Below are 27,621 nucleotides of genomic sequence, written 5' to 3'. Positions count from 1 at the left end.
TAAGTAAATAAAAATGTATACAGAGAAGATTTTCATGCATTTAGCAGATCAATAATAAATGAAAAACCCCATAGTCCCAGCAGCGTAATCCGCTGCATTGGTTTACCATTAAAAGCCCTGTGAAATTCATCTTCCTTAATTTTGTAATGAAAACAGTTGTTGTAAAACACTAATAAAAATCCACTTCTTTTTTTTATTTTTTTTTTAGCCAAGTTATAAATCTGTTGGTGTGAATATCCATCTTTTTGTGTCTCCCCAGAACCAGGTCCAGAATCTGGCCATCCGTGGCCAGCAGGGGGCGACCACGTCCTCTCAGACTCAGACCCTGCAGGCCCTCAGTCTGAAGCAGAGTCCTGTACCCATTCAGCCGGCCTCACTCATCAAGAATCCAAGCCAAGGCACCCAGGCCTCCGCTGGGGGGAAGGCCAGCTCTACCGAGACTCCCGCTGAAGGAGGGAAGAAGGGCGACAGTGCAACGGTGACAGAAGTGCGAGCTATAAACATGAGCCGCAGTGTCACAGCTGTCAGCGCTCAGCCTCTGATTGCTCCAGGTAAGTGGAGACATTAAATCCCCCACAGAATACAGTGTCTCTCACGAAAAGGCATTTAGTGGTCTATGAAGGAAAATAATATGAATATTAAACTTTAAAACACAAATATCTTGCTAATAGATAAATAGGTGTCATTTAAAAAATTATGAGGATCTATTTGGTACTTTTCTTTGTTTTATTTTACACTGAATATTTAATATTATTATATCATGGTATATACCGGCTATATTAGTACATTCACATCAAGAAGGTTATCTCCTAATTAATCAGTTACAGCCTCGATTGGTATCTAACCCGTTTCTCTAAGAAGACACCATATGTGTTTACAGAACCAAGTGTCACAAACCAAACGTGAGCATTAAATGCATCATAAGATTCCCAGACTTGGTTATTTACTGAACATGGAGGTTGGCAAGAAATAAAAAAAAATTTTTTTTGATACAAAATATTCAGTCATAAAACTTCAAGTAAACCCCTTAAAATGCTGTAAATAATATGAAATACTACAAAGTATTAGTCGCATTTAGCTTCTGCTTTTGCTTTATGAATGATGGCATCAGTCCGTCTGTCTACTACTACTGGGTGGATTGCCAGAAAACTATGTAAAAACACTCATGGTCCCCAGAGGATGAATCCTGAGGACTTTGGTAACCCCTAACCTTTCCTCTCGTGTCTCTGATAGATCAAAGTGTTCACATATCCAGCAAAGTATGTAACCCTGCTGTTCCACATGGGTTGCAGAGCAAGTGGAGTATATGTGAAATGTAAACAGTCCACAGTTGTAATGGGTTCATATTATTTCTGTACTGACACTGTGTTCCATAGGAGGTTTGTTTTCATTTTTTGTGGTTAGATAAATTAAACAGATGGATTTGCTGCCAACTGCTGCGTACGCCATTTTCATAACAGATGTACATTTTAAGCCCTAAAATAGACTCTGCGTTTCAGGCACCTGTCACATACAGTAGAAACGTGCTATCGTGTTTATAGTAAGATTGGATGAGGAACAAGTTTTTACACTTTACACTTTTAATGGCTTCTTCTCGGCTGCTGCCGTGACATGCCAAGGCCTGCATCACAAATCTATTCACTCACCTAAAGGGGCGAAAGCAGCTGTATTAAAGGCAGTGTGATGGGTTGTGTCTGGAACAGTTTCGCGGCTCTGTGAACTAGAAACTGTGTAAGGCACACTGCCACGCAAGGGTCTTTTTAAACCACTTATTGCATAATTGAAAGTCAGCGGCTGTTTTTTCTTTATTTATTTGTTTTAGTATGAATGGTTGTTTATGTGCCAGCAGCACAAGCTGATTACGTCAAATTAGGTCCAGTTTGTTAACTGGATAAGCCCCTTCAGATGCATTTCTTCATTCTCAAGACGGCCCTGATAAGACACCACACTTCATAAGATAATGTGTGTTTGTGCAATTATTATATCCATGTATCTGTGGATGATTGTAAACATTTTATATATTGAAAGCTGTTAATGCAGGTTTTTGTTTTAGTTTTTTTTTTTTTTTGTCTGCCTATTTGTGTGTGTTTTTGGGCTTGTGTGTTTGTGATGGAAAGGGGGTTGAGGGATTATCTGAGCGTGTCAGTGCACAACTGCGTCGTGCTTTGTTTCATTAATGGATTCACATAAAATGAAAAGGAGGATGGAAGCTGAAAATCTGGCTGCATGCGGTCTGAAAAAAATTAACATGGGTTGCCATAGCAGCAGGCCACGAGGGACAGGTGTGCACATGAGATGCTGGGGAGTTAATACACACAGCAGGAGAAGAGGCTGCATGGCTGGCTGCTGGGATTCAGATTAGGATAAAAGCTTAGATTCAATTTGTTCAATTTGACTGGGTCAATATGCACTTTTCATTTCTAGGCTAAAATTTACAAAACTTTTTATACCAACATGCCACTTTTTTTTTTTAAGATCCTACATTTCAACAACTACTTTAATGGTTAGGGATCTTTTAGAGTCAATAGAAAGGGCAAAGGTACAGGAAAAAAGAGATTTTGCTTCTGGCTGGTAATGGGTGTTAATATCACACTGTCTGTGATTGTGGCTTTTTAGTAACAGACTGTGATTACTGATGTTATTAGCCAGGGCCTCTTTAGTCAGTACTGGCGACTTGTGTTAAGAAAACGTTAAAACAATGTGCAATAGTGGCACACAAAGTATGGAGACCAAAAAGAGAGCATACCTAGGAGATGGTTCTTTTATCAGAAAGGACATTTTTAAATCCATCCTCAAAAGTAGAGAGTGTCTGCTTCCTGAACTTCAACTCGGGGCCGGTTCCTCAAGAGAGGAGCCTGATAGCTCTTTGTGAGTCATATTAATGACTCTTTCTTCTTGGCATTTTGCCTTTATTCTGGGACGACAGTTTGTAAAGGTCTGACCAGCTGGGAACTGAACCAAGAACTCAGCGCTGATGTATTGTGCGCCCATGCGGCATATTGGGTCGCCCATTTTTGGCTCATTTTTAGCTCACTTACCTCAGAAATTTGAGGTACTTCAGTAATTCCACTTTACACTATTTCATTTTTTATTCAACTACAATTATCTGACAGCTGCTGATCAAGATCTTGCACAGAAAACCTACTGTCTTATCCACCAGTACAAGTTAAAATGAGCGCCACAACTTTACAATGTTGAATAATTTATCAGAAATAATCCTTTATTAATACAATATATGATAAAATAATGAGCTCTCATAAGGACTATTCTGTTGCCTTTTAGTTTTCGTACTCCATGCAAGTTTTTTTTTTATATATATATATATATATATATTTTTTTTTTTTTTTCAACACTATTTTTCCTGCTTTAACTATTTCTGCTGTGTAATATTACATCTTTAACTGATGTAAAAGGTCTGAATACATCTTGCACTACTGTTTGAAGGTCAGATAAATGTCCTACACAGATGATATCGTAGTAAAGAATTAAAGAGGCTCTATTTTCACAAGTAACAAACTCGGAAACCTGGACGTAATTATTGAAATTGTTTATCAAACTCCCTTCGGTCATAATACCTAACTCGTGCTTATTGTGACGCCACAGAGAATCATCTCGCCTGAGAGAAGAACAAACATGGGGGAGGAATGATTATTCGTGGTTGTTATTTTTGGTTGTCAGGTTTCATCTGATCGGGCGATGTGTCTGTGAGTGCCACAAACAAGAGTCAGTCTGCATCACTTGAATAAGAATTGGGCTGGAAACAAAAGTAAAGTCCGTCTGGCTGCAGCAGTAAGAGTTTCATCGCTTTCACTTGGCAAAAAAAAAAAAAGAGCCCGCACGTTACTATAAAACCACAGCAGGGAACCCCCAAAAGCCCCGCGCTCACCGATGAAAACACCAGATCTGCAATGTGCTTATGTTGTCTGTGGCTTGGCATAGTCATATCGCTATTAGCTAGAGTATCAGTTGCCAGCATCACTTATAGCATATAATTACAAAAAAAAACTTTGGAAAGACGAAAACTTCAACACTGATGTAACCCCTTTTTTTAAAAAACAAAAAACTTTTTAGACTATTAAGTATTCCCCTGACTCATCACTCCTTTATTGTTTGATAAAACGGACACTCAGCATTTCACTTCATCTCCTTCTGTCGGTATGAAAACACAGTCTGACTGTACACGTTGCCTCTGCTAAAAAATCCGGAGGGGTGTGATTTTTGTTTTCTTCCTGATGACTCACTCGATAAAGTATCAGCAGACCGGGTTTTTAATCGACGACGTTAAGGCCTGCTGTTGCCGGTTTGTTGTAGGTGGGAACGTGTTGCAAGAAAGTAAGCCGAAGCGGCAGCCAGTGAGAATGTGGAAACTCTGGGATTTTCCAGGGGCTGGTGCTGCAAACGCTAAAAGGAATGCCTACTGTCCTCAATCTCAGGACATTGCACAACAATACACAGATAGAGTAGGAGGTCTACAGACAGTCATGACTTTGGGGGAGTGGAGACCACTGTCACATACTACAGATTGTGTGAACTGTGTGTGTGTGTGTGTGTGTGTGTGTATGTGTGTGCGTGTGCGTGTGGGGGCGTTGGGGCCTGAGTCATTCAGTCCTTAATCCCAAGACCTTGAGGGGGGGGGGGGGGGATAGCATTTAAATTAATTTCCCTGTCTTCCTCCTCTTCCAAGACTTGGTTCTGTTCCTTATTAGGGCCTTGAGAAAGCTGTCAGGATTCATGAGAAGGGCTGCTTGTATCCGGTGCGTGTTCTGATTCAGAAATCCCCCTCCTTCGCCCAGACGGAGGCTGTGAATCTCATGCTTCAGTGTGGTTTTGCTCAAAATGTGCCACTATTCGATTCCAAGTGATTGTTGATGCTTTATGACACCCATGAGGCAGCTTTCTACTGTTTTTTTTGTTTGTTGTTTTTTTTTACCACAGCATAATCGTTGATCTCCCCCATGGAAAAACAATGTCAAGTCAATTGACTTCAACTACCATATATTAACTGTTGAGTGTGGTTTCAGCAGTAATGGGTGTCTTTTGTGTGGATCAAACACTAGTATCAAACACTACTTTTCCCATAGTTTTACTCCTCCTCTGTGTCATTAATCAGCTCTTCCCTGACTGATTTACATGTTGACTTCTTGGATTGATTTCACTAATTTGTCATTAGATTTTGCCATTATGACTTATGTAGCTTGGAAAAAAAAAAAAAAATCTTAAAGTCCACTTTTACCTTTACACCATCATGGAGACAGGCCTGTTGATATGTTATGATTTCATCCATCACACTGAGGTCTCCCTGTCTGTTTTGTTTTTAAAGATAACCATGCAAGACCATTCTTGAGCTCGGAAATGGAAGTTTGAAAAAACGATAACAAGTCCAGGTTCAGTTACTGTGTTTTTGGCCGCACTATCACTGTGGATCAGGTCATGGTGAGGTTGTGTTTCAGTCTATGTCTTTGGTCCGTTCTAAAATATCTCAACTACTGGATGACTTTAGGAAACCGATCACTTTAACTTTAGCGTCACAGTGAGGCTGACATTTGTGGTTTTAATAAGCTCTACTAAAACATATTTAAAGGATTGCCTTGGAATTTGGTGCACACGTCAATGTTAGCAATTAGATGAATTATAATGTTTTTTTTGCGGCCACTAAGTTTTTATTAAGGTGCATTATCAGGCCAAAATTGTACAATAAAAGACTGCTGGCATTAATGTAAGCGCTTCCTTTGTTTTTATAAGCATATTTGTTTGGCCATCGCATGCAGTAAGACAACTGAGCAAACAACTTTTGCTAAAGAACACCATGTCATCCAGTTTAAAGTTCTGGGAAAAGGCTAATGCGTTTTTTTTTAATTGTTTGAACTTTCCGTGCCAAACGAAGTTGTCGCGTGATGTTTATAAGTTCTTTTCATCTTTAACACTGCTGTTAATCTGTTCTAGTATACATACTCCAGTTAAAAACTAAAATTCTCTTTTAAGAGTGAACCATCATCTAGGCTAACATCATCTTCTCATGCTGTTATCTGTTTTTTCCGTCGGTGAGTTTCACTGCGTCTCACCTTGTGAAAAAGAAAACGGTTTTCGGCAGATCGTGTAGCATTTTAAAATAACTGATGACATGCAAACTGGATAGAAACATCTGTATTTTCCACGGCTGGGTACAGACTGTGGTTGGTGCCACATAGGGAAACTTTAATAGCAGATGGAGCCTTTCCCAAACAAAACATCACGAAAAGAACAGGGTTTTGAGGAGGAGGAGGAGGAGGAGGAGGAGGATTCGAGACAAATGCACTTGGCAGTTTTCCATTCTTGGATTTATTGGGAAATTTAACATAACCAAACACCTCCATGTTCTCATGGGTCGTGAAGTAGTAACGAGCTCTATCGTACTTTGTTGCAGGAGTAACTTATTTCTTAATTGGGGTTTTAGGAATACGATTGAGTCTATTAGATCTCATCGTTTTTGGAGATCAAGGAGATGGGAACCTACTGACTCGACATTAACTCTATAAACGGTGTCATGGACAGTTGACTGTTCACGTTTCTTCCCGAGGCATTTCTAATGTTGGAGTAGCCTCGGGGTCCTCCCGCTGAACGCTCTCAGGCTCGCACACACGCGCTCCCACGGTACAAGATTGATGTGCTGTATCTCGGGCCTTCGGGGCAAGCTATGAGCTCAGGATGTCTTTTTAACCACAACAGCACTGACAGGTGGTGACAGGCCATTTTGAAAGGGTTCGTGAGTAATGGTCAGGGCAAAAGAAACTGCAGCGGCGGGCCTCTTTGTGCGCCTTTCAACAAGTTCTTGGTGTTACACGCTGTCAACGAGTACAGGTGAAGGCAGCGCTGCAAAACGAGCTCTTTTGTGCAGACGTCAACATTTTTCACTGTTTGAGCCCGAGGCACCGTGTTCCCGACATCCAGAGTTGGGACAGTTGTGAGCATGCATGAAATGAATGATGCTCATTATTTGTAGTACGTGTGCTTTGTAAAGATATTTTTAAATTATCTTATGGAAGACAATAATCTTTGATTTTTGGCATAAAAATTGTCGAGTCTGATCTTTGTACACACCAGGTCTCCAACTGGGATTACTTTTCTTACCGAGTTGTCTGGCAATTATATATTCATTTATATAGTTGAGTTTATGACATGTGAAAAATCCAAATTTTTCGAGAGTCCAATGCATAACCTTCGAATTCCTTGTTTTGGTCAAGTAACCGTCTGAAAATGAGAAAGACAGAACTTTAGAGCTTATTTAAAAGTAGACCTGAAGAGTCTGTGGCTGCCGGATACAGGTCAACAATGGACCTCAACGATGGACCTCATAATTTCATGTGTCGTTCCAGCGTACACGCAGATTCAGCCTCATTCGCTGGTTCAGCAGCACAAGCAGCAGCAGCAGCAGCAGTTTGTGGTCCAACAGAGCCACGGTTCCCAGAGGCCGACGGGCCAGCTACTGCAGACGGCCTCCATCCAGCCGTCGCAGCACCCGGTCCCCGTGCTGCCCAAACCTGCTCCTCACCAGCCTTCCACACCCAGCCAGCATGCCACCATCTTCCACTCCACCATCAGCCCCCACGCACTCCACTCCTCCCTCAACCACGCCAAAGCTCAGCCCGTCCAGCTCACCGCCATCAACCTGCAAATACAACCGACGGTGAGGACACACACACACACATACACACACACACACACACACACACACACACACAGCAATGTCTCAAACAAAAAATAAAGGCAACGATCAAACATTTTCAGAGCCCTTTGTTCCTGCATTGTTTCTATCCATGTCACCTCGCTAGCAGTCTTCTTCTGTCATGCTTTTGTTGGCACATCGCTGCAGTCCCTGGCACATTACTGCAACCTGTGGAATAGTGGGGAAACACATTGGCAGGGGCTGTGTATTTAAATATCAACCTCGAGGGCTGAAATACGAAGCCAACGTTGGAAGTGCCAAAAACGGCAGCTCCTCGAATGGCCGCTTGAGGCCGGCTCCTAAAGGGAGTCGATCCCCACAGAGGCCCGTGTTCAAATACCTGACTTTACAGCAGAAATACCATGTTTACAGCCTGGTACATAAAACAGTTTTAGTCACTATAGTTAATTTGGATTTAGATTGGATTAGCTCGGAGTGAGGCCGAGTCGGGCACCGCTAAGAGGGTAAAGACCAGAGTCACCTGGAACTGAGCCTCAAAACCGCTTTTCGGGAAACCTATTGGGTGAGGTCACAGAGGCGACGTCACAGTTTTTATATCCAGTCTATGACTGTAACCATGTCCCCGACATGCGTGTGCTTGCAAGGTAAAGGGGACCGGCTCATAAATAAACAGCTCAGAAACACCATTGAAGATCCAAAAATCTACAGTTCGCCTTTGATTCAAAATGAAAAGAATTTGTGTTTCAGTCTTATTGTCATTATTTTAAAAGTTCAATATTTAGGAAAACGTATTCTTATAAAAGTAAAAAAGCTTTTTACCTTTCTCTTATGACGAGCTTTAAGGTCATTTGTAGACTTTCAAAGTAAAACGCCACACACCATCCATTATAGCTGTTCCAGATTTGCATAACAAATGTGTTCCTTTGTTGCCCTTTTTGTGCCCATTTATGTCTAATGAAACATGGATTCCTGTCCTACTTTGTGTTCTTGTACACATTATTGAATTTGTTATTTTTTAAAGTGGCAACCAGAAAAATAAAAATAAAACTACTGTTCCCACAACACCTGCAGTCTGTGGTTCTCCTCCAAGACCATACGTGTGAGGAAAATAAAAAAAAAAACTAGGAATCTTCTGAGTTTTGGATTCTTGGTGTAATATTTTCCCACTAGTGAGATATTTTCCAAACCGAGTCACGGACATTAAAAGCACCAACGGCCTCTGATGTGTGTTGTCATGACGGTCTCGGATATCTTTCCTCACGTTTGTCCTTCTTGTCTTTTGTTCCCCGATGCATGTCTCAGGCCTCTCGACTGGTCCAGGACAATAAAGATAAGCCAACATCACTTGTGGTCAGAGAATGTCAGACTCCATCCATGCAGCAGCAGCAGCAACAACAACAACAACAACAACAACAACAACAGCAGCAGCAACAACAACAACAACAACAACAGCAGCAACTACAGCAACTACAGCAATTGCAGCAACTACAGCAACTCCAGCAGCAGCAACTACAGCAGCAGCAGCAGCAACTACAGCAGCAGCAATTTCAGCAGCAGCAACTACAACAGCAGCAGCAGCAGCCACCACCACCTACACCTTCCCCATCGCAACCCTCCAAACCTGCAGAGCAGCCCAAGGTCGACCCCATCACACCGGCTGTTCAGCCACAAGGTAACGACTCACCTGGATTCTGTCGGCTGCTAAATTACTCTCTATAAAATACTCACTCTTAATAAATAAACTCTTTAATCGTTTGGCCTGCAGGACGAGAACATTAATGGCAGTTTAAAAACGTTTTACCTGTAACTTTCTCAGCTCTGCCGTTCTTGAATGAACTAACTCCTGCTTTAATCTTCAGCGGAGGTTAACGAATAATCAATACTCGTGTTTAAGCACAGGTCACGGCAGCAGCTCGTTTACTTTCACTGTTCCTCGGCTTTTAATGCTTTTGGGGTTGTTTCTGCGATTTCCCTGAACTGTGGTCCCGAACATCACCTGACACCTAAAGCGTGGGTGGAGGAGCAACATTGTTTAAAAGCGGCAATGGCAGCGCACATTTTCAGACAATCTCTCCAGGGAGACATCGATAGTGTTGACTTTAGTTGCGCAAATGAAAAGCGCCTCGAACGGTTGAGTGTGATAAAAGAAAGCTAGAAAGCAGGAGTGAAATGAAGGCTTGAGGTGGGTTTAAATGCTGGTTCGTTAGTGTTGGAGAGGTTTTTTTTTTCTACTCGCCCAAACTATCCGATCATCCAACATCAGACTGCTTTCTGTTGGGGTTTGTAATATTGGCCGGGTCAGTAATGAGCAGCTGATGTGATGTGGTGTTTTGTTGCCAACTCACGAAGTTGGCACGACGTGAAAATCCACGTCACATCCCGCTGACTGCGACCTTTTCCGTACGACTAATATCCAATGTATAGCTGTTCCACTGGATTGCCCGGCAGTAGTCCCCCTGGTACCGCCCAAATCCCGTTTACGGCCCTGCTGCAAACCTCGTGTGTGTTATGTTCATTTGCCGCTTTTTAATGCGCCGCCACGGGGAAACGGTCGACAGTCAGTAGGCACCAAAACACGATCTTTCCAGTAGTGAGCTGGAGCTGCAGGCGGCAGGACTCCGGGCTCGGGCTCGGGCTTCCGGTTGGTTGTAACGTGTTGATCAGCAGCAGCAGCAGCCTGAGGAGGATCAGAGCTGCTCACGCTGTGGGAGGAAACGGGGAGGCGGACCCTGTTTTCAAGCTTTTCATTTACGGGTGTGAAGCGGCGCTGCAGCTTAAAGCAGCAGAGCAGCAGCAGCAGCCTGTCTGTGTGTATTTGTCTGTGTGTATTTGTCTGTGTGTGTGTGTGTGTGTGTGTGCGCGCGTCTGTCGGATCATCACAATACAGAGAGAGAGCATGTTTTCTGTCTGAACAAAGCGGAAGTTGCGCGGTAAGAAAATTCAGTTCATTTAACACAGATTGCTTTAAAGGCGACTTGATGTTTACTTTTGTGGGTTTTTATTTAAAAAAAAAAAATATATATATATATATTTTTTTTTAAATAAGCCGACGCGTCGTTGTGATGGTGGAAGTGATTCATGATGGATTCGGGTTTAGTGTTGACCGACAGTTTGTCACTTCAGATGTTCCGCTATTGTTTGGCCGTCGGCAGCAGGCAGGTGGATGTGAGGACTGACTGCCTCGGTTTGCGCGGAGATGCCGATAATGTGACAGTTATATACGTTTCATTATATCGCTATAATCATATGTAGCTTGTATTTGATGCCTCACTGCTTCAATTTGTTATGGCACAAAGAAGAAGAAGAAAAAACATAACTACCTAACTCAGAATAAGAATACATTGATTTAATTTAAACATGATGCCTTCATGGCATTCATCAGAACTTTTGGTGGATTTGGCTTTTCACATTTCAGGCTTCAACCATGTATTTATTGATCTACAAAATGCCAGAGTACACATAAACTTTGACCTTTGCAGGCTCCTAAAGCAAAAAAAATGTCTATAAATGTCTTGTTTGCTCCATATTAAAGTCTAAAACCTCCAAATAAGCAGTTTACAATCACATAATACAAGAAAAAGCTGCCAAAAACTCACATTTCAGATAATTTTGGTTTTTTTGTTATTTTCTTGATGAACTGATTAAGCGATATGTCTATAAAATGTGACAAAATGATACCCAAAATGCTCAATATCTTCATCTGGAGCTCAAAATGGCATATTTAAAGTGCTTTGTTCCTGACCAACAATCTAAAAACCCAGAAATGTGCAGTTTGCCATCACATATGACAAGAAAAGCATCAAATATTCACATTTGAATATGTGTGTGGACTTTTTTGCTGCTAAGAATACCTGAATTCATTCATCAGCTGCTTTTTCAGCTCTAATTTCATTCATACTGAAACATTGCTCACAGAGTACGCGCTCCTGTGTAGTAACTGGATGATGTATTTATTTTTCTGGTCCAGGAGGGGGCTCGACCAAGAAACCCAGCGCGGCACCGGGGACCCCACCGCCGGCCATGACCTCAGGAAATGAGAGCGAGGCGCCCACCGTGACGGGCAGCGCGCCGCACAACGGAGAGAACAAACCGCCCCAGGCCATCGTCAAGCCGCAGGTCCTCACGCATGTCATCGAAGGCTTCGTCATCCAGGAGGGAGCCGAGCCGTTCCCCGTGTGTGTGAGTACCTGGCAAAACAACCGGTGTGCACGCCCGCAGGGAGCCGTCGGCAGGCGAACTCGTGGTGACAGCTCACAGCTTCTGTTTGATTCAGTCATTAGTTCCAGGCAGATAGCACTCTGGAGCAGGGACACCATATGGATGGATGGGTGTGTGTGTGTGTGTGTGTGTGTGTGCGCGAGTGTATAATGAGCAGCACATTAAAACGTCGCACTTATTTTAAGGCTTAAAAATCCTTCCTTAATCGGTGTCATCTCCTTTGAAATTGATGCGTTACTATCTCTAATCGGTCTTACAGTCTATCCATTTGCCTGTGGATCAAATTTATATCTTCCCATCTGTATTTGTCTTATAAAAGAAAAAAGAAAAAAAAAAAAGAGTGTCAACACTGAACAACAAAATTTGGGTTCTCTGCCTCCTACTGGACATTTCATGTAACTGCGTTCTATATTTTATACAAACACACTGCGTCAATACAGATGAACATCATCAAAGAATGCAGCATCTGCATTATGAAAACCTCAGTATGGTACATTCAGTTATGGTTGTAATTTACGATTGACTGTTTTGTTTTTGTAGTAATGAATTAGTTGTATGTTTTATGAAATTACAAAATTCCTGTCCTTTTTTTTTTAATTTACCAATTTATACAATTCAAGGATGTAAAATTTTCTGACTGACTAATTGAATATTCGACTGATTTTTTTTTTCAGATCTATTAAATACATATTTCTTACTTTGATGAATAACAAACTGCTAGAGGAGATACTGTTGGCAAACTTAGCACAAAAATGGCTTTTATTTTTTTTTTATGCTCTTTTGCTTTGAGTTCTGTCACAAACTGGAGGAACGAATTTCCAGTAAAGTTGAGCTCAGACTGCGTGAATTCTGCCAGATTTTGATCGGTTTAGTCATCCGCAACACATTTCCATTGTCGGGCCTGAATGTGAACGTTGCTAACAACACTTTTTTTTTTTTTTTCCAACATGTCTGTGATGTGTGAAACTTCCAAACTAGACCGAAGTCTTTTTGTTTGATCGTTTCAACACCACTTTGAATCCATTTATCCAAACTACGAGTTTTAACGGCGCGTTGGCATCAACTGATTTTTTTCTGTCGTCGGGTTCACGTTTGCTGCCGTGATATTTGACGGAGTGCAGCTGTTAACATAAAACAGTCCGGCTTTTGTCTTTAACCACAGCTCTTCCATCTTAATCCTGGAGTGTGTCGCGCTTCATGTTGGTGCGCTTGTGAATATTTTCTCTCTGGCACCAGGTGGAGCGACTGCCCATTCTCATCGACAGCCCAAAGAAGCTGGATCATCAGCTGTCCTCAGACCCCGACAAAACTCCGGTCAGCAACCCGGCGAACAGCGACTCCGAGCCCGAGGACATGAGCCAACCAGGTGAGACCGAACTGATCAACATATAAAACATCTAAAAGGTTGTCTGTATTTCTTGCTGTAGATTTATCCTGTTTAGAAAGTGTATTATTGTTTGATTATTCCACTTGAAAAAAAAAAAAAAATATATATATATATATATATTAGGGATTTTAAATCAAGTCCGTTTCATTTATACGACACATTAATACACAAAATAAGTTGCCTAAAGTGACGAATTTTAATCGTTTGTCAGTTTTCAAAGAGCAAATTGTCTGACTTCGGAAGAAACCCAAATATTAAGCGGTGTGCCTTTAATATTGTTCCTGCTGCCGCGTCTCCCGCAGAAAAAGAAGAGCCCAAGCTGACATGCGAGTACTGCGGCTGGGTGGATTTCGCCTACACGTTCAAGGGCTCCAAAAGGTTCTGCTCGGTGGTTTGTGCAAAGAGGCGAGTCACCCCGGGTTTTTTTTTATAATCCTCTCCATGTGAACAATCGTCTGCTTCCTCTGTCGTGTCGTACCAAAAAGAGAAGCTTTGAAAACGGTGGATATTTTTCGGAACAGGTACAACGTGGGCTGCACCAAGCGGATCGGCCTCTTCCACCCAGAGAGGAACAAACCAGCGAGTCGCTGGCGTCGAAGATCGCAGGGCCGCGCCAGTGTGGAGGCTAAAAAGCAGGTACGGAGACACACACACACACACACACACACACACACTCACACACACTCACACACACACACACACACACACACTTACTTCTTCACTGATGTAAAACTTCCTCATTAACACTTTACCCCGCGTCAGATACTGCTTCCACTGCACATTTTAGACCCTGCACTTTTCACGCCTCGTGCTTTTTAATGAACTTGACTGTAATTTGGTCTCCGTCTGTCTTTTAAAGGGTCATTACGCGCTCTATGATCTGCGTCAAACCTTTATTGGTGATCAGTGGGAATTGGAAAGCATTAATAGAGATTTTCTACCTGCTGCACGATTTGCAAAGACATCAAAAGCACCTGGATTTACTGGGCTTTTTGGGGGGATTTTTTTTTTTTTTTTTGGATATCTTTCAAAGAGTGCTTTCTATGTTATCCTCAGGTAATATGAGGTAATAAATCAGAACAATGAATCCTGAAAATAACGTTGTCTTTCGGCTTGAGACGTTTGTTTTTTAAAGGTTTCATAGCCACAATATCTCGAGTTACGTAACGTTTTGAGGGTTGGGTCTTGAACCTCCAGTTGTGGGTGCTTTAGTCTCACGGTTGGACCGGATAGTGGGTTTTATAATTCGGAGGGTAATCTTGGAGGTTGTAGTATCGATCCAATAACCCTATCAACTCCCCGCAGGTGTATTCTGGTCAGTTGAGGCTATTGTACATCATAAATGGTACTTATTACTACCTCTTTCATCTTTGCTGTGACTAATATGACGCTCCAGCAGTGTTTTACTGACGAGCCATCAGTTCCTCAAACCCCGAGTCCTGACGTCTTCCCCGACTCTCCTCCTCTCCAGAAGCTGTCCCCCTCACCGCAGCAGACTCAGGGCGGCTCCGTGTCCTCGCCGCATCCCTCTCAGCCCAGTCAGGAGGAGTCCAGCCCGTGTTCGGACATGTCCAGCTACGAGGAGCCGCCGTCTCCCCTGTCAGCAGCCAGCTCAGGACCCCGGGTCCCCGCCCCGGCCCCGGCCCAGGTCCTCGTCCACCGGCAGCCCAGCAGGGCCTCGGACCAGGAGGGCTGCGGCGGGAGAGACGCGCCGTCGCTCTGTCAGCGCTTCTTACCCAACGACCCCACCAAGTGGAACGTGGGGGAGGTTTACGAGTTCATCCGTTCGCTGCCAGGTCAGTGGGGTTCATGCAGGGAAAACCTTCGACACTGGATTCCCTGATCATCGTTTGACAAGTGTGATAAACTGCTGTTGTTCGTCTGCAGGTTGTCAGGAGATTGCAGACGAGTTTCGCTCTCAGGAGATCGATGGACAGGCCCTGCTCCTGTTGAAGGAGGACCACCTGATGAGCACCATGAACATTAAGCTGGGACCTGCACTCAAGATCTTTGCACGCATCAACATGCTCAAAGACTCTTAGCAGGAGTGTGTGGTTGTGGGTGTGTGAGTGGACCAAAACACTGACAGCACAGAGAGCTTACTGCACTATGACCTGGCCTTCTTCACACTACTGGACTTTTTGCTGTTGATACTGAATCTCACTCGAGCTCGACTTTATCGCACAAACAGATGGTACTTCCTGCATCAGCTCAGTCACATGACGACTCGGGGTGTAACGGTACACTAAATTCAGAAGGCGGTATGAACCTCGGGTTTGGAGTCACCGTTCAGTACGTTTTTGGTACTGTAGAGAAATAAGAAAAAAAATGGAATTAATCTGAAGTCTCTAATCAACCACAGTTCTTACTGCCATAGGAACTGGAGCTGTGAATAAGACGAAGCGTTAAATAAATGAAATTGAAATGTCCATAAAGAAAAGATCAGCAAATTCTTAATTAACAAGGAATGTCACACTTCCGACATTTAAGTACATCCGGGAACTCCAGTATGTAGAAATGTACCGGTTCAGTTCGCCCTGTGAACCGAACGGTTCCCGTCAGAAGTCTTGACTTCACGTCCCCGAAGAATCAGGATGAAGGCTTGTACCGTTACACCCTCTGCGTACAGCACAGGGACAACTTGTATTTGCGGTTCATAGGACTGTTCGTGATGTCATTTATAGTGAAGCCTCCAGCACCTTGATCACACTTGGCAGCAGTGTGAGCAGGAAGCTGCTAGTCTGTGTTTACATGCGCTCACAGCAGCTCAGCAGCTCTGTGCTTGTTGGAAAAAACAATGAAATCTGTAAAGGAGCCTTGCCAAAATCCAAAAATACAGATTTTTCACCTTTTTAAAAGAAGTGATTATATTTGAAAAGGATAAGTGACCGACTAGTTTACACCTGATATTAACACGAGCTGTACGACTGATGTTTTTTTTTTTATGCTGATGCAGGTGTAACTACGTCCGTGTACGACTCTGCTCATCCAGACGCGGCATTTTACGCTTTAATTAGGGAGTAAAAAGTAGAGAGCTGACCGGAAACGAGAGGAGAGAGAGAGAAATGGGAACAACATGATGCAACAGAGCACGTAGTGATTTATTCAGGCCTTGTTCTGAATAATAGCTCACCTTACTTCGCCTACTCCCTCCGCGTCTCAAGCTTCCTGTCCGAAAGCTACAAATTGCCCTTTCATCTGCAGAGGAAGAGCCCGTGTTCCTTGACCTTGAGACGTTAACATCATCTACCGTCAAGTTTGACCCGGTAAGATTTGATCACATCGCGGCAGAATTAAGATAACAAGAGTGCTTATTAATACCAGGTGTAGACGCAAAAGCTCTTATCAAATGTCTTCATCCAGATAACACCTCTCCATCCTGATCCCGTGATAATTCCAGATGTTAATGGGGTTTTGGATTCGGCCTGAGGAAAACAAAAAAAAACAACAAAAAAAACTCTTACGAAGCTCAATGAAAGACGGTGAAGAAAATAAGGCGGAGGGAACAAAGCAGTGTGAGAATACACTACTGTTGAGTTGTGCCTGGGTCGGTGCTGAATCCAGCATGAGTGAAGTCTGAATTTATTATATTATTAGACATGTTTTTGTACAGTTTTGTTAGTGTGTGAATGAGAGAGGGGAAATGGCTGTGTGGCTGGGAACAGAAGATTGCATTCATTAATTTTCTCATTTTTATTCAGTAGGTGCTCCGTCGCCTTTTTTCTCACAATACGACTCTCACAGCTCCCGAATACAAAGCGCGAATGCGGGAGAAACCGTTTAAGCAGCTTCTTTTGTGACATCGATTTTCCTCTCGCTCGCCAGTTTTCTCCTGCAGGTTTAAACTGCTTGCAAATGATTTTTTTTTTTTTTTTTTGGGCACTTTTTCAAAATGATTTACTAAAATATGACATTGATTTCTTGTCTCTGTCTCATAGGAGGACACTGACTCTCCTCAAACAGCCCTGCCTTTGGCACTTATTTTCTCTTTGGTTTGCTTTAATGTTACGAGCCGCTCGCCCTGACGTGAGAAATCTGGAGTGAGATTTGTGAAGCAATGCACACAAAAAAAAGTTTATACAGTATGTACAGTACATAGCAGCGCAGCAGTCATTTAAGTTATCCTTGTTATTTTAAAGCAGAAATTTAATGGTGTTTAGTATTTTGAAATATGCAAATGTATAAAAGATCTTCGGCCTGGGAGGTGTTTTTATTAATGTCTTTTTTTTTTCTAATGAACAGATGATCATATCTATTTGTTTTGTGGGTGTGATGGACTTTTTTAGATAACGCTTTGTCAAATGCTCGTATTTATCAAAACGGTTTGTTACACATTTTGCATTTATAAATAATTTGCAATACAATTGTCTTTCTTATGCGTGTGTTGTCCTCTTGGACACTATTAGGTGTTTTTTTTTTTATTTCGGGTTTCGGTGCTAAAAAAAACAAACTGCACGTTCATGTACCCAAATTGCAAACTGACGCGACAAACTTTCAACCAACATTTGGTTTATGAATCCTCTAATGTTAAATCAACACGTTTGTGGCAGTGTTACTTAGGAGGAAGTATTTATTTCAGGGCTTTGAGTATATTATATGTTTGCTTCATGTCTACAGTTCTCCTCCCTGTCGATGTGCCTTCTTTAATTGACAGATTAGTTGCGATACAACAATACAAACCCTAAACATAATCTATTTACAGTGATTTAAAAGACAAAAAATAGTGCGTGACCAAAATTGGAAAAGAAAAACGTATATTTACGAGGAATAACGCATACGTTTGGAACAGTTGAAATAAATCAATTTGCTAAATTATAAGCATAAAAACCAAAATACATCTTGGATGTCAATGGATTTTTTTTTTTTTCAAAGCTGTTTTGTTTTTAGAGACTACAGACAATTATAGAAAACATGACATAGGTAATGGAATATGACCACTGATTATATACAACATTAAAGGAGCAAAATAAAACGCCCTGTCAACACAAGTGTGACTTTGAAAACTAAATGATCAGTTGTATTATTTAGGTGCTTCGGGTTGTCCATCCTCTGGAGCTGCACTGAGCCTTCTCGTAGTTCCTGGTTTGTAGGAAACGGGACATTTCCAGCTGTTCGCAGAGAATTATCTGGTTTATACAAACCGGCCGCTTTCCTCTTTGTTTCCACTGAAGTACAACAACAACAACAACAACAACAAAAAAGCGAACAGGTAGGACGAGTTTTTGTTTCAAACGCTGTGACGAGCTGCGGTTTTGTATTGCAGTCCGCCGGACGGGGCGGAGAGCAGCAGTGACGCATCTTGTGTTTTGATTTGAGAACGGACCAAACCAAAAAGCAGTACCGCCTTTTTCCGTTTTTTAATACAGAAACGAATACGAGTCAACGAGTTATTGCATTTACAGTTACATCGTGCGTCATACTACAGTCGCACAAACGGGTTTAGATCGTGTGTTGACACGTTAACGAGGTCCGTCATTGTTGAACGACCCCCCCCCCCATCACATCTCAGAATGGTTTCGCCCAGGTTTGAATTGAAGCTTTGATGTTCTTGAAGGTGGATTTTTAAACGGATTCACGGTTACAGACGTCGGTGACGTTTCATCTGTCAAATCTGCAGGTCATAATAGATTAATCTAAATACCATCATCTGGTAAGATAAAGTGTGATATTTTTTTTATTACGGCGCAGCTTTACGCCTCAGTTTGTGTTGCCGTTTTAACCATGTGGTATTTCAAATTGCTTAATAAGCAAGTTTTCGCAAAAATGATGCTGTGTATAGGAAGAAAAGTATGTATGTGTGTATTAGGTTTTTATCTGTGATGGAAATTACTACAATACTGCACTGGAGTGTGATTTGAAGGTAGGCTACTTGTTCTTCACGAGTATTTCCGTTTTCTGCTCGACGTCAAACATTTCAACTTTTACTCCCACAAAACTTTTAAAAGTTCATTTTCAGCTTTAAATTGAATTAAAAGTAAGCTATGCAGCGGCATGTCGGTAAAATGTATATTAAATTCCATGCAGTACTCATTCTGCATAATGAGCACTTTTATTTTTGATCCTTTTAAAAGTTAATTTTGGAAGAAAAAGTGCAAAACTTGTAACAGCATTTCTGCTGGAAAAGGTACTTCTTCCAACGCTGCTTTATTTTGACTAATTTGACTTTGTTAGCTGCTATCTTTAACAAGCTCAATAATAGTGTTTGGTTGATCACAGTATTTTTCAAATTATTTTTCAGTGGTGGAAATGAATGGTGGAAGTACAAGTAACTTAAGTACTGTATTTAAGTACAATTTACAGGTACTTTTACTTGAGTATTTACATTTGGTGCTTCTTTACCTCTAGTAATTTATATACGATCAATTTAACACTGTAAACTGGGACGTGGTGCATAATATCAACTACTTTTGATAATATAAGTATTTTGCAGATTGTACCAGTACGTTTTTGAATCCGGGACATCTACTTGTAATTGAGTGGTTTTTTTTTTTTCTTCATTGTGGTGCTGCTACTTAAGATCAGAGTACTCCTTCCACCACCGGTATCTTTAATGTTAATTTAAACTAGAGATTATTTTCTCAATTCATTGTTTCATATAAACTCAGAAAACAATAATAATAATAAAAAAAAATACCCAGTGAGATGTAACCTCTTCACAGTTGATGTTTCATTTGACCAACAGAAACCCGAAGACGGTTTGTTTACATCATAAATGAGAAAGAAAAGAGGCAAATCTTAACATGTTAAACTGGAACTATCTGTATTTAGCCTTTATGAAAAAAAGAACCGCAATCATTGATCAATGGAGTAATGTTCTCAGCCGTGAGTATTTTTATTACTGTACACACTGTTGAAACAAAAAGGGCAGTTTCACCAAGTTAATGAGTCGTTTAAATGTCGTAGACTGTTGCTGAAATGCCAAATCAGAGAGAGGAGGCCGCTGGCGATTCCCCCGCTGACCTTCCCCGCCTGGAAAAGCTGGACTCTCCTACAGGTACGGAGCTTTATTATAGCAGTTATTGTTTTCAGGCCCGTTCAGGGACCATTAGTAATTGAATTATTACCACCGTGGCAGTTTTAATTATCAGTGTGTGTCCTGTCTGTGGTGTCAGGGAGCCCACCCACCGCCTCATTATCCAGCCTGATGGAGCTGCAAAATTGCGTCTCCAACCTGAGCCTCGCGCACGAGATAGTGGTGAACGGAGACTTCTGCCTCAAACCCAGGAGCCCTCCCACAGACAGGCAAGAGAAACACTCCTCCCGCTAAAGTCCCCTTGGCTCTTCTTACTATATAAATGAAAACTCTTTCTAAAAGTGTTGTTTACCTTTCACCTTCAGCCTGGAGGACAGAGTGACAGCGATCGTCCACAGGGCGTTTTGGGACAGTCTTCAGGAGCAGCTGAGCAGCGATCCTCCGAACTACGACCATGCTGTCGTCCTGCTGCAGGAGGTCAAAACGGTAAGTGTCTGCCAACGAGAGGAGCCACTGTGACCTACGACTCCGCTCTGAAAATATAATTTAAAAAAAAAACGTGTAGTTAAAGGCCACGTGAACAAAAACATGATGTCGGACGACTGTCTTTATTCTTTATTACCTAGTTTTGTTGTCTAACAATTTGTCCATAAGATGTCAGAAAATATGACATCACAAGTCCAACATGATTTCTTCAGATTGTTTTCTTTTCTATCAAACCTGTAATCAAAGATAATGATTAAAACTGTTGATTAAACATCACAATATCATATAATTCTCTAGTTCAATAATAATCAATAACCAAACTTCTAAATGGAAAGCAATGATTTTAAGTAACTTTTGTTTAATTTCCGTGTACGGTTGCAGGTAGAAGTAGCCCAGAGACAATATTGGAAAAATCTTTACTTTCCCCATAAGATGTGCTCTTAAAATGAACGCAGGGGAAAGTTTGTCGTCTATTCTATTCATTAAATCTAATGATTGAAGGTGCTCAGTTTTAAACTATGATATTAACATCTTGTGTGATCGGGCTGGATACCTCTCTGAAATGTGCGTGCGTTTGGGTAAACCGAATGGATGAAGTGGAAATTCTTGACAGTAAATTAGTTTTTACCTTCAGATGCTTGGCTCGCTGCTGCTGCCCGCTCACGTCAGACTGAGGTCTCAGCTGGACGAGGTTCTGGACATGGAGCTGATCCGGCAGGAGGTGGACCACGGAGCTCTGGACCTCCACAGGCTGGCAGGATTTGTCATCAACACAATGGCGTCCTTATGTGCTCCGGTGCGCGACCCAGAGGTCAGGGCCCTGCGGGACCTCAAGGACCCCGTGGAGCTCCTGAGGTAAGGGGCAGATTAACACCACCTGGAATCAGTAAATCCAAGTAAATGACCCATAATTTCTGTATTTTTCACAAGTCTAGATCACGCAGACAGCTGCATATCTGGAACAGCATCACTGCTAGCAAGTATATACATATAAAATATATATAATATACATAAAACTGGACAAAGCTTCCAGGTCTAAAAAAAATGAGGCCAATGCAGAAGTTCCTTAAACTGCAATAACATTGAGGGCCACTAGGGGTTGGCTCCAAAAAGGCTCTGGCGCCGTACTTTCTTTCAACTTCTCATGAAATAAAGTCAATACATTTTTTCCACAAGTTTTAATAGTGTCATTTGCTAAAGGGGGATGTCAAATTTCTACTAATTAATTTGTACTCTTTTTACTAGTAATGCAGCTTTAATGTAAAAAAAAAAAAAAAATGTTTTGTTTGTGTGAGCGCGAGATCACTTCTGCACCCACTGCTTAGGTTACTTCTACTTCAAACTAAAGTAAAGGTGATTGTGATTTGCTGCGGTTGCTCCTCGACTCCCGAAGTTCAGTTGGCATTTATAAAAAAGTTACAAAACAATCTGAAAGTAATTCCTGCGCTCCTTTGATCAGGGAGATCTTCCACGTCTTGGGCCTGATGAAGACCGACATGGTAAACTTCACCCTCCAGAGCCTGCGGCCGCACCTCCTGCAGCAGGCCGTGCAGTACGAGAGGGCCAAGTTCCAGCAGATCCTGGACCAGCAGCCAGGTGAGGCAGGCTTCACATCGCCCACCTGACCGACACACCGAGGAGTGACCGATGATGAAGTTGACTTTGCCGGCGTGACATTTATGGTCACTGGAGATTTCAGTTTTCCAATTAAACACATTTTGAACCCGGTCGCTCCAAAGAGCCGTTCTGCCATTTTTCACCCTCTCGTATACATCAGGTGAGGAGCTGGACAGCCAATCACTGAACTCTGGCTCCGTTGGCTCGGATGTTCTGGCTGATCAGAGTCTCTGGCACAGTTACAGGTTCTCTGCTGCTGACCTAGTCACGTTCACTGGGACACTAAATATCTTAACGAAAACTTCTAGTAGCCTTCTTTTTTCTAAACAGTTGGTGTCCTCAAACATAGTCAGAAAAGTAATTAGAGATACAAGCAGACAGGGCTGCAATCAATAATTATTTTCATTATCAATTAATCTGCTAAATATATTCTTGATTAATTGTTGTCTCTGTTTCCCGAACTCAAGTTTCCAGTTTTGTCCAGTCAGCGGTCCAGAAAGATATTCACTTAATTTCAGTGGAAGAGCAACAAATATTAAGAAACTGAAATAAGAACAGAAATTTAGGCTTTAAAAAAAATAATAATAATAAAATGTCGTAACATGATCAAATATCTAAATTGTTGTTGATAATCTGATTAACAAACGTATCTTAATGTGGAAACATGAACTCGTCTGCATCCGCGCAGCTGAAAACACCGTGGATCCTGCAGTTGATCCGAATCGTTTGTATAGTTTCCGTGTTTATATAATGTTCCTCCTCTGCAGCCTCCCTGGACAGCACCGCCGCCTGGCTCCAGGCGGCGGCGTCGGAGGAGGAGGAGGAGTCCTCCGACTCTCCGGGTCCTCTCGGCGCCACCGCTGTCCTCAACCGGGCCTACACGCGCCTGCTCCGCTGGGACCCGCGGGACCAGAAATATCCCGAGGTCAGCTGCAGCCGGGGAAAATGACGTCACGCTGCGCCTTTCATTAGGCCAAGTGATATTTTATTGATTAACAGGGAATATTCCACTTCCCTCCTCCGCGCTCCTCCTCACACTGCTGCACGGCGAAGCCCGTGGCAAACGCGTCAAGAGTCGTTTTAGGACGGCGACTCTCCAGCCTTTTTAATCACATGTAACCTCTCAGCCTGTCACATGAACTCTCACACACATTAATCAACATCAGATGTGTTCAGGTGGTTTTAAACCGGATGTCTTTGAACACGACAGTCGTGTTTTTCATAGAACCGGTATGTCATGCTATGAAGTGGCTGAAGCACATTTTTCTACCATTTATCAGGGTTTTTTTTTTAGCTATTTATGCAAAAGTTTATCACTTAGACATTGATTACAAACAAATATGTAAATAATTTTTTTTAGCTTCAACATTTCTGGGGACAAATATCAAGTGAAAATGAAAACAAAGTAATGTTTGGATGGACTTTGCGTGCGCCAACAAATCCCATCTAAGCAAATCTTTCTACCATTTATCCATTTCTAGCTGTTTATTCAAACTGTTTATCAATTAGGCTCCTTAGAGACATTGATTTCATCAGTTTATCTATTTCTCACGGCAAAAAAAAAAAAAATCAACAATTTGTCCATTTATTTAGCAAAAATTTTCAACAGTAAATTTATCCGAAATCTCACTATTTCTGATTTATCCTTTTATTCTCGCCAATAAAATTCCCCATTTACACATTACCTTTAACATCTATGTTGGAAAAATTACTCAGAGGCTTGGTTCAAAAATCAAACACGTCGGACATTTATTCTTGCCAGAAGGAGCGACTACATGCGCCCTCAAAGAGAGGTGTCCAGCATTGCTTCACGTCACTCCTCCGTAGGGCAGCTTTTATACAGTGGTGACAAACAGTTGACAGTCGCCCCCATTCCCTTTGTATCTGCTTTCGTATGGTAAGGACGCAGGGGAGTCGTCAATTAGATGTGGAAAGTAAAACAAAAAGGAATCACTTGCAAATAAGAGAGAAACCAAAAGGGACTTTCCGGAGCCACAATGCAAATAAGAGGAAGAGACAAATCTTTTTTTTTTTTTTCCATCAATCTACGTCAACCAATTCACCATTCACTTTTTAGACATCAAATCCTAACTTCTATTTATTCAAATTAGTGAAGCTAAACTTCACTTTATACCTCCTGATTAAGAATCACTGTTGTAAAAAAAAAAAATCCAGCTGTTGGTTTTCTTTGAATCAGATTCATGTGTACGTTGGAACGTCCCGGTGATTAACCGTGTGACCCCGACCTGTCCTCCACACGCAGACGGTGCTGATGGACCGAGCCCGCCTGGACGCTCTGGGCCGGCGGCTCCAGCTGCTGGTCCTGGAGGCGTCGGTGCTGCTCCTGACCAGCGCTCAGTGCGGGCCCACCGTTTTCTCCCTGCAGGGGTTTGTAGGTAAACTCAGGCAGTGCGTCACTGCCCTGCTGGAGGGCGGTCACACCAGGTAAGAGGGGGATGTGGTGATGCATGTACTGGCTGTCACGGGGAACAGGTATCGAACGAGGAGGGGAACCGATGGAGGCGACAGCAGGCAACTGGCTTGTCAGAACAGATCCAGCTAACCTCATTCTTTCTGCTCATTGGAAAGCCCCGTCATCATTAGCGGATAAATGCGGAACAGCTGCTTGCGAGCCTCGTCCCGGCCGGCTCACACTCGGCACTAAAATATCGTTTATTTCTTCCCTAATCACCTTTATTAATATACAGTTTTATTCAAGTTTAAATCCCTTTAGTGAGAACATTAAATTACTTCAATTAGACTCAGGAGTCTTTACTTAGCAGGATAAATTTGTTGGCCTGTGATCTCATACTCACCTGATGAAGCCTGCTGGTGATTGGCCTGATGCCTGTTTCTGGTGCTGCAGGGAGGCTGACCTGAAGGGGGCCCTGTTGGGTCTGGGGGAGACGGTACTGCAGCAGGTGACCGAAGCTGCGAGCCGCCAGGGAGGAGCAGCGCTGCCTCAGGAGAACCAGGATCTGCTGAGGGGACAAATATCTGACCTGTGGAAGCACAACAACCCTGTTCGCACACTTACAGGTCAGACATGAACCCAAACGTTCATAAAGGATTCACCGAAGTAAAAAAAAAAAAGAGAAATTATGGAAATGGATTAACATTTCCGTGTTTATAGCTGCACATTGGTATTTTTTTTTCTTCATTTAAGGTCTGGCTAGAAAAGTTCTTATGTTGATAAAAACAACTATTTTCAAGACACTGAAAAAGAAAACAACTCAATTAAAGAATTGCAGCATTTTTTTTTTTTTTAGGCCGTTTAAAGTTCATGTTTGGAGACGCACCGTTTTCACTGCAGAGGAGAAACATGACTTTATTTCTTGTCTGTAAAATGTCAGAAAATATTTCTATCAGAACTCGCTGTGACATCCTCATACTGCCTCTGTTCTAAAAACCAACACTCGCAACAATAAAATATTTAGTTTGCTCTTGTATATGACAAAAGAACATGCCAATCGTTAGATTTAAAGATCTGGGAGGATGTTCTGCATTTAGTTTGAAAAATGATTGATCAAAACCACACAATGGTGAAATATTTATTAGAACATATGTACACCAGCTTATATTTTATAGATTACATGATTCAGAATGTATAATTATGTTTATCAACTAACTGTTTAATCTGTAATGCAGAATTAGGAGAAAGATTATATAATCACATTAGTGCTGGATACTGAAGGGTTTAACAGCTAAACCAATCAGACGACATCAGGTTGGTGGTTTAGAAAAATCCAACTTTTCAGGCTGATAAAATGTCGAGGAACATTTTTTGATCTTTTTTTTTTGTTGTCGTTTTGATTAGGGAAGATTAATAAACTGTGTGAAACTCTTGACATTTTGAGGATACCACATCGTACTGCCACAGAGTTTGGGTTCTCTCTGTGCTTTAAAACTTGGACGCTGCTGCAGAGCGCTGACTCCTTCTCCCTCCCTCTCTCGAACAAACACAGGAGAAAGGGTACAGGGCTTCCTCAAGGCCACGCTGCAGGGCGGCCCCGCTAAAAGGAGTCCGGAGCCGCCTGCTTCCCTCAGGCTGGTGAGCGCCGAGCTGGCCGAGCTGGGGACGGCCTTTGGGCGAATCGTCCACTTCAACCGAACAGTCTTCGGTCCCTTCTACGCACCCATCCTCAGGAAGCTGCTGTTCCCGCCGGGGGAGGCGGAGACCGGGGAGGACTCGCGTTAAACTGAGGGTCACCAAGGCAACCGACGGTGACCTGAACGCAAGCTGCCATTTGGTACCGAATGTGCGACTTTGGAGTGTAAATACAATGAATGAAAATGTTTTTCGATGTCAAAATATACAACGACGCAGCCGAATTAATCGTTCTTCCTGTTGCTTAAGAGACTTTTACAGTCGCCAGGAAGGGAATATTTTCTTAAAATTCCAAATCAAAGCATGAGGCAGGTACTGAATATCTTAACCACTAATCTGAGGGCATTAGAAAAACCTACACGATTTTTTTAAAAGCTTTAACCTGGACAGAAATTACTGACACTATGAAGTGTTAATGAGAAAATTCCTTCATCAGTCACATTAAGGGTGTTTTCTCACCAACCTTGTTTCGTCCAAACCAAAACAACAGGCGTGAAAGGTGCCTCGGACCAGAGGACCAAAATTTTGTCCGACCAAGATTTCTCAGTTTGGATCAAAATTAATCACGGTTTGGTTCATTTGCAGTGTGAAAACACTTTCTGGATAGTTCAGACTTTTGGATCAGTTACAGAAAATAAAGATTTTTGATCTGAAAAATGCAGAAACTTACAACCTATTTTCTGATTAATATAGCAATATATATAGATCTCTCTCTCTCTCTCTCTCGATAGATAGATAGATACCAATCAATGTCAAGTACAGGGACGTTAAGTATGTCATGCAAAATATTTAGTGCACTCAAACGTTTACAATAAAAGCATGAACCTCAGTCTGGACTTTCAGGTGTGAAAACGCCCTTATTCATAACGTGACTGATGAGTGTGATTATTATAGGATGTTTTTAAAAAGCCAAGTACCAAAGACAATATGCTAACAGTTTGTAAATAATACTGAAGCTTTAATATGTAGCGGGTTACCTTTATATTGACAGATGTTTATGTACAGCTTACCAAAGACAGAATGCACTTTTTATTGATATTTTTTTTTTTTTTTCCCTCTTGTTTTTTTTGTGGGTTTTTTTGTTTGTTTTTTTGCATCTTTAATTAAAACCAAAAATATACTCAAGTGTTTCCTACAGTTGTTGACATTAGTTGGGTGTTGGGGTGGGG

General features: G+C 42.0%; 2 protein-coding genes across 2 annotated transcripts in view; both read left to right on the top strand.

Annotated features, from left to right (window-relative positions):
* The window catches only part of phc2b (polyhomeotic homolog 2b (Drosophila)), a 32,023-nt gene extending 14,391 nt beyond the window's left edge, over positions 1-17,632 (top strand). Inside the window, exons 7-15 of the mRNA XM_069149046.1 lie at positions 260-551; positions 7,353-7,663; positions 8,966-9,335; positions 11,631-11,842; positions 13,118-13,247; positions 13,571-13,673; positions 13,790-13,904; positions 14,740-15,064; positions 15,156-17,632. Of these exons, the coding sequence (XP_069005147.1) occupies positions 260-551; positions 7,353-7,663; positions 8,966-9,335; positions 11,631-11,842; positions 13,118-13,247; positions 13,571-13,673; positions 13,790-13,904; positions 14,740-15,064; positions 15,156-15,310 (2,013 nt within the window). The 3' untranslated portion in view covers positions 15,311-17,632. The remainder of the gene's footprint in view (positions 1-259; positions 552-7,352; positions 7,664-8,965; positions 9,336-11,630; positions 11,843-13,117; positions 13,248-13,570; positions 13,674-13,789; positions 13,905-14,739; positions 15,065-15,155) is intronic.
* A 926-nt stretch (positions 17,633-18,558) lies between these two features.
* LOC138198002 (T-complex protein 11-like protein 1) lies at positions 18,559-27,572 on the top strand. Its single transcript, XM_069149095.1, has 10 exons — positions 18,559-18,918; positions 20,172-20,262; positions 20,381-20,510; positions 20,607-20,727; positions 21,362-21,582; positions 22,187-22,323; positions 23,112-23,269; positions 24,608-24,789; positions 25,211-25,383; positions 26,310-27,572. The coding sequence occupies exons 2-10, from the start codon at positions 20,184-20,186 to the stop codon at positions 26,540-26,542; spliced, it is 1,434 nt and encodes a 477-aa protein (XP_069005196.1). The 5' UTR covers positions 18,559-18,918; positions 20,172-20,183; the 3' UTR covers positions 26,543-27,572.
* The last annotated feature ends 49 nt before the right edge of the window (positions 27,573-27,621 follow it).

The sequence above is a fragment of the Embiotoca jacksoni genome, unplaced genomic scaffold, assembly GCF_022577435.1.
Source record: "Embiotoca jacksoni isolate LCO1_2020_lvr unplaced genomic scaffold, fEmbJac1.0.p SCAF_1, whole genome shotgun sequence".
In the NCBI taxonomy this organism is placed as follows: domain Eukaryota; kingdom Metazoa; phylum Chordata; class Actinopteri; family Embiotocidae; genus Embiotoca; species Embiotoca jacksoni.
This window is presented reverse-complemented; position numbering and strand designations above follow the sequence as displayed.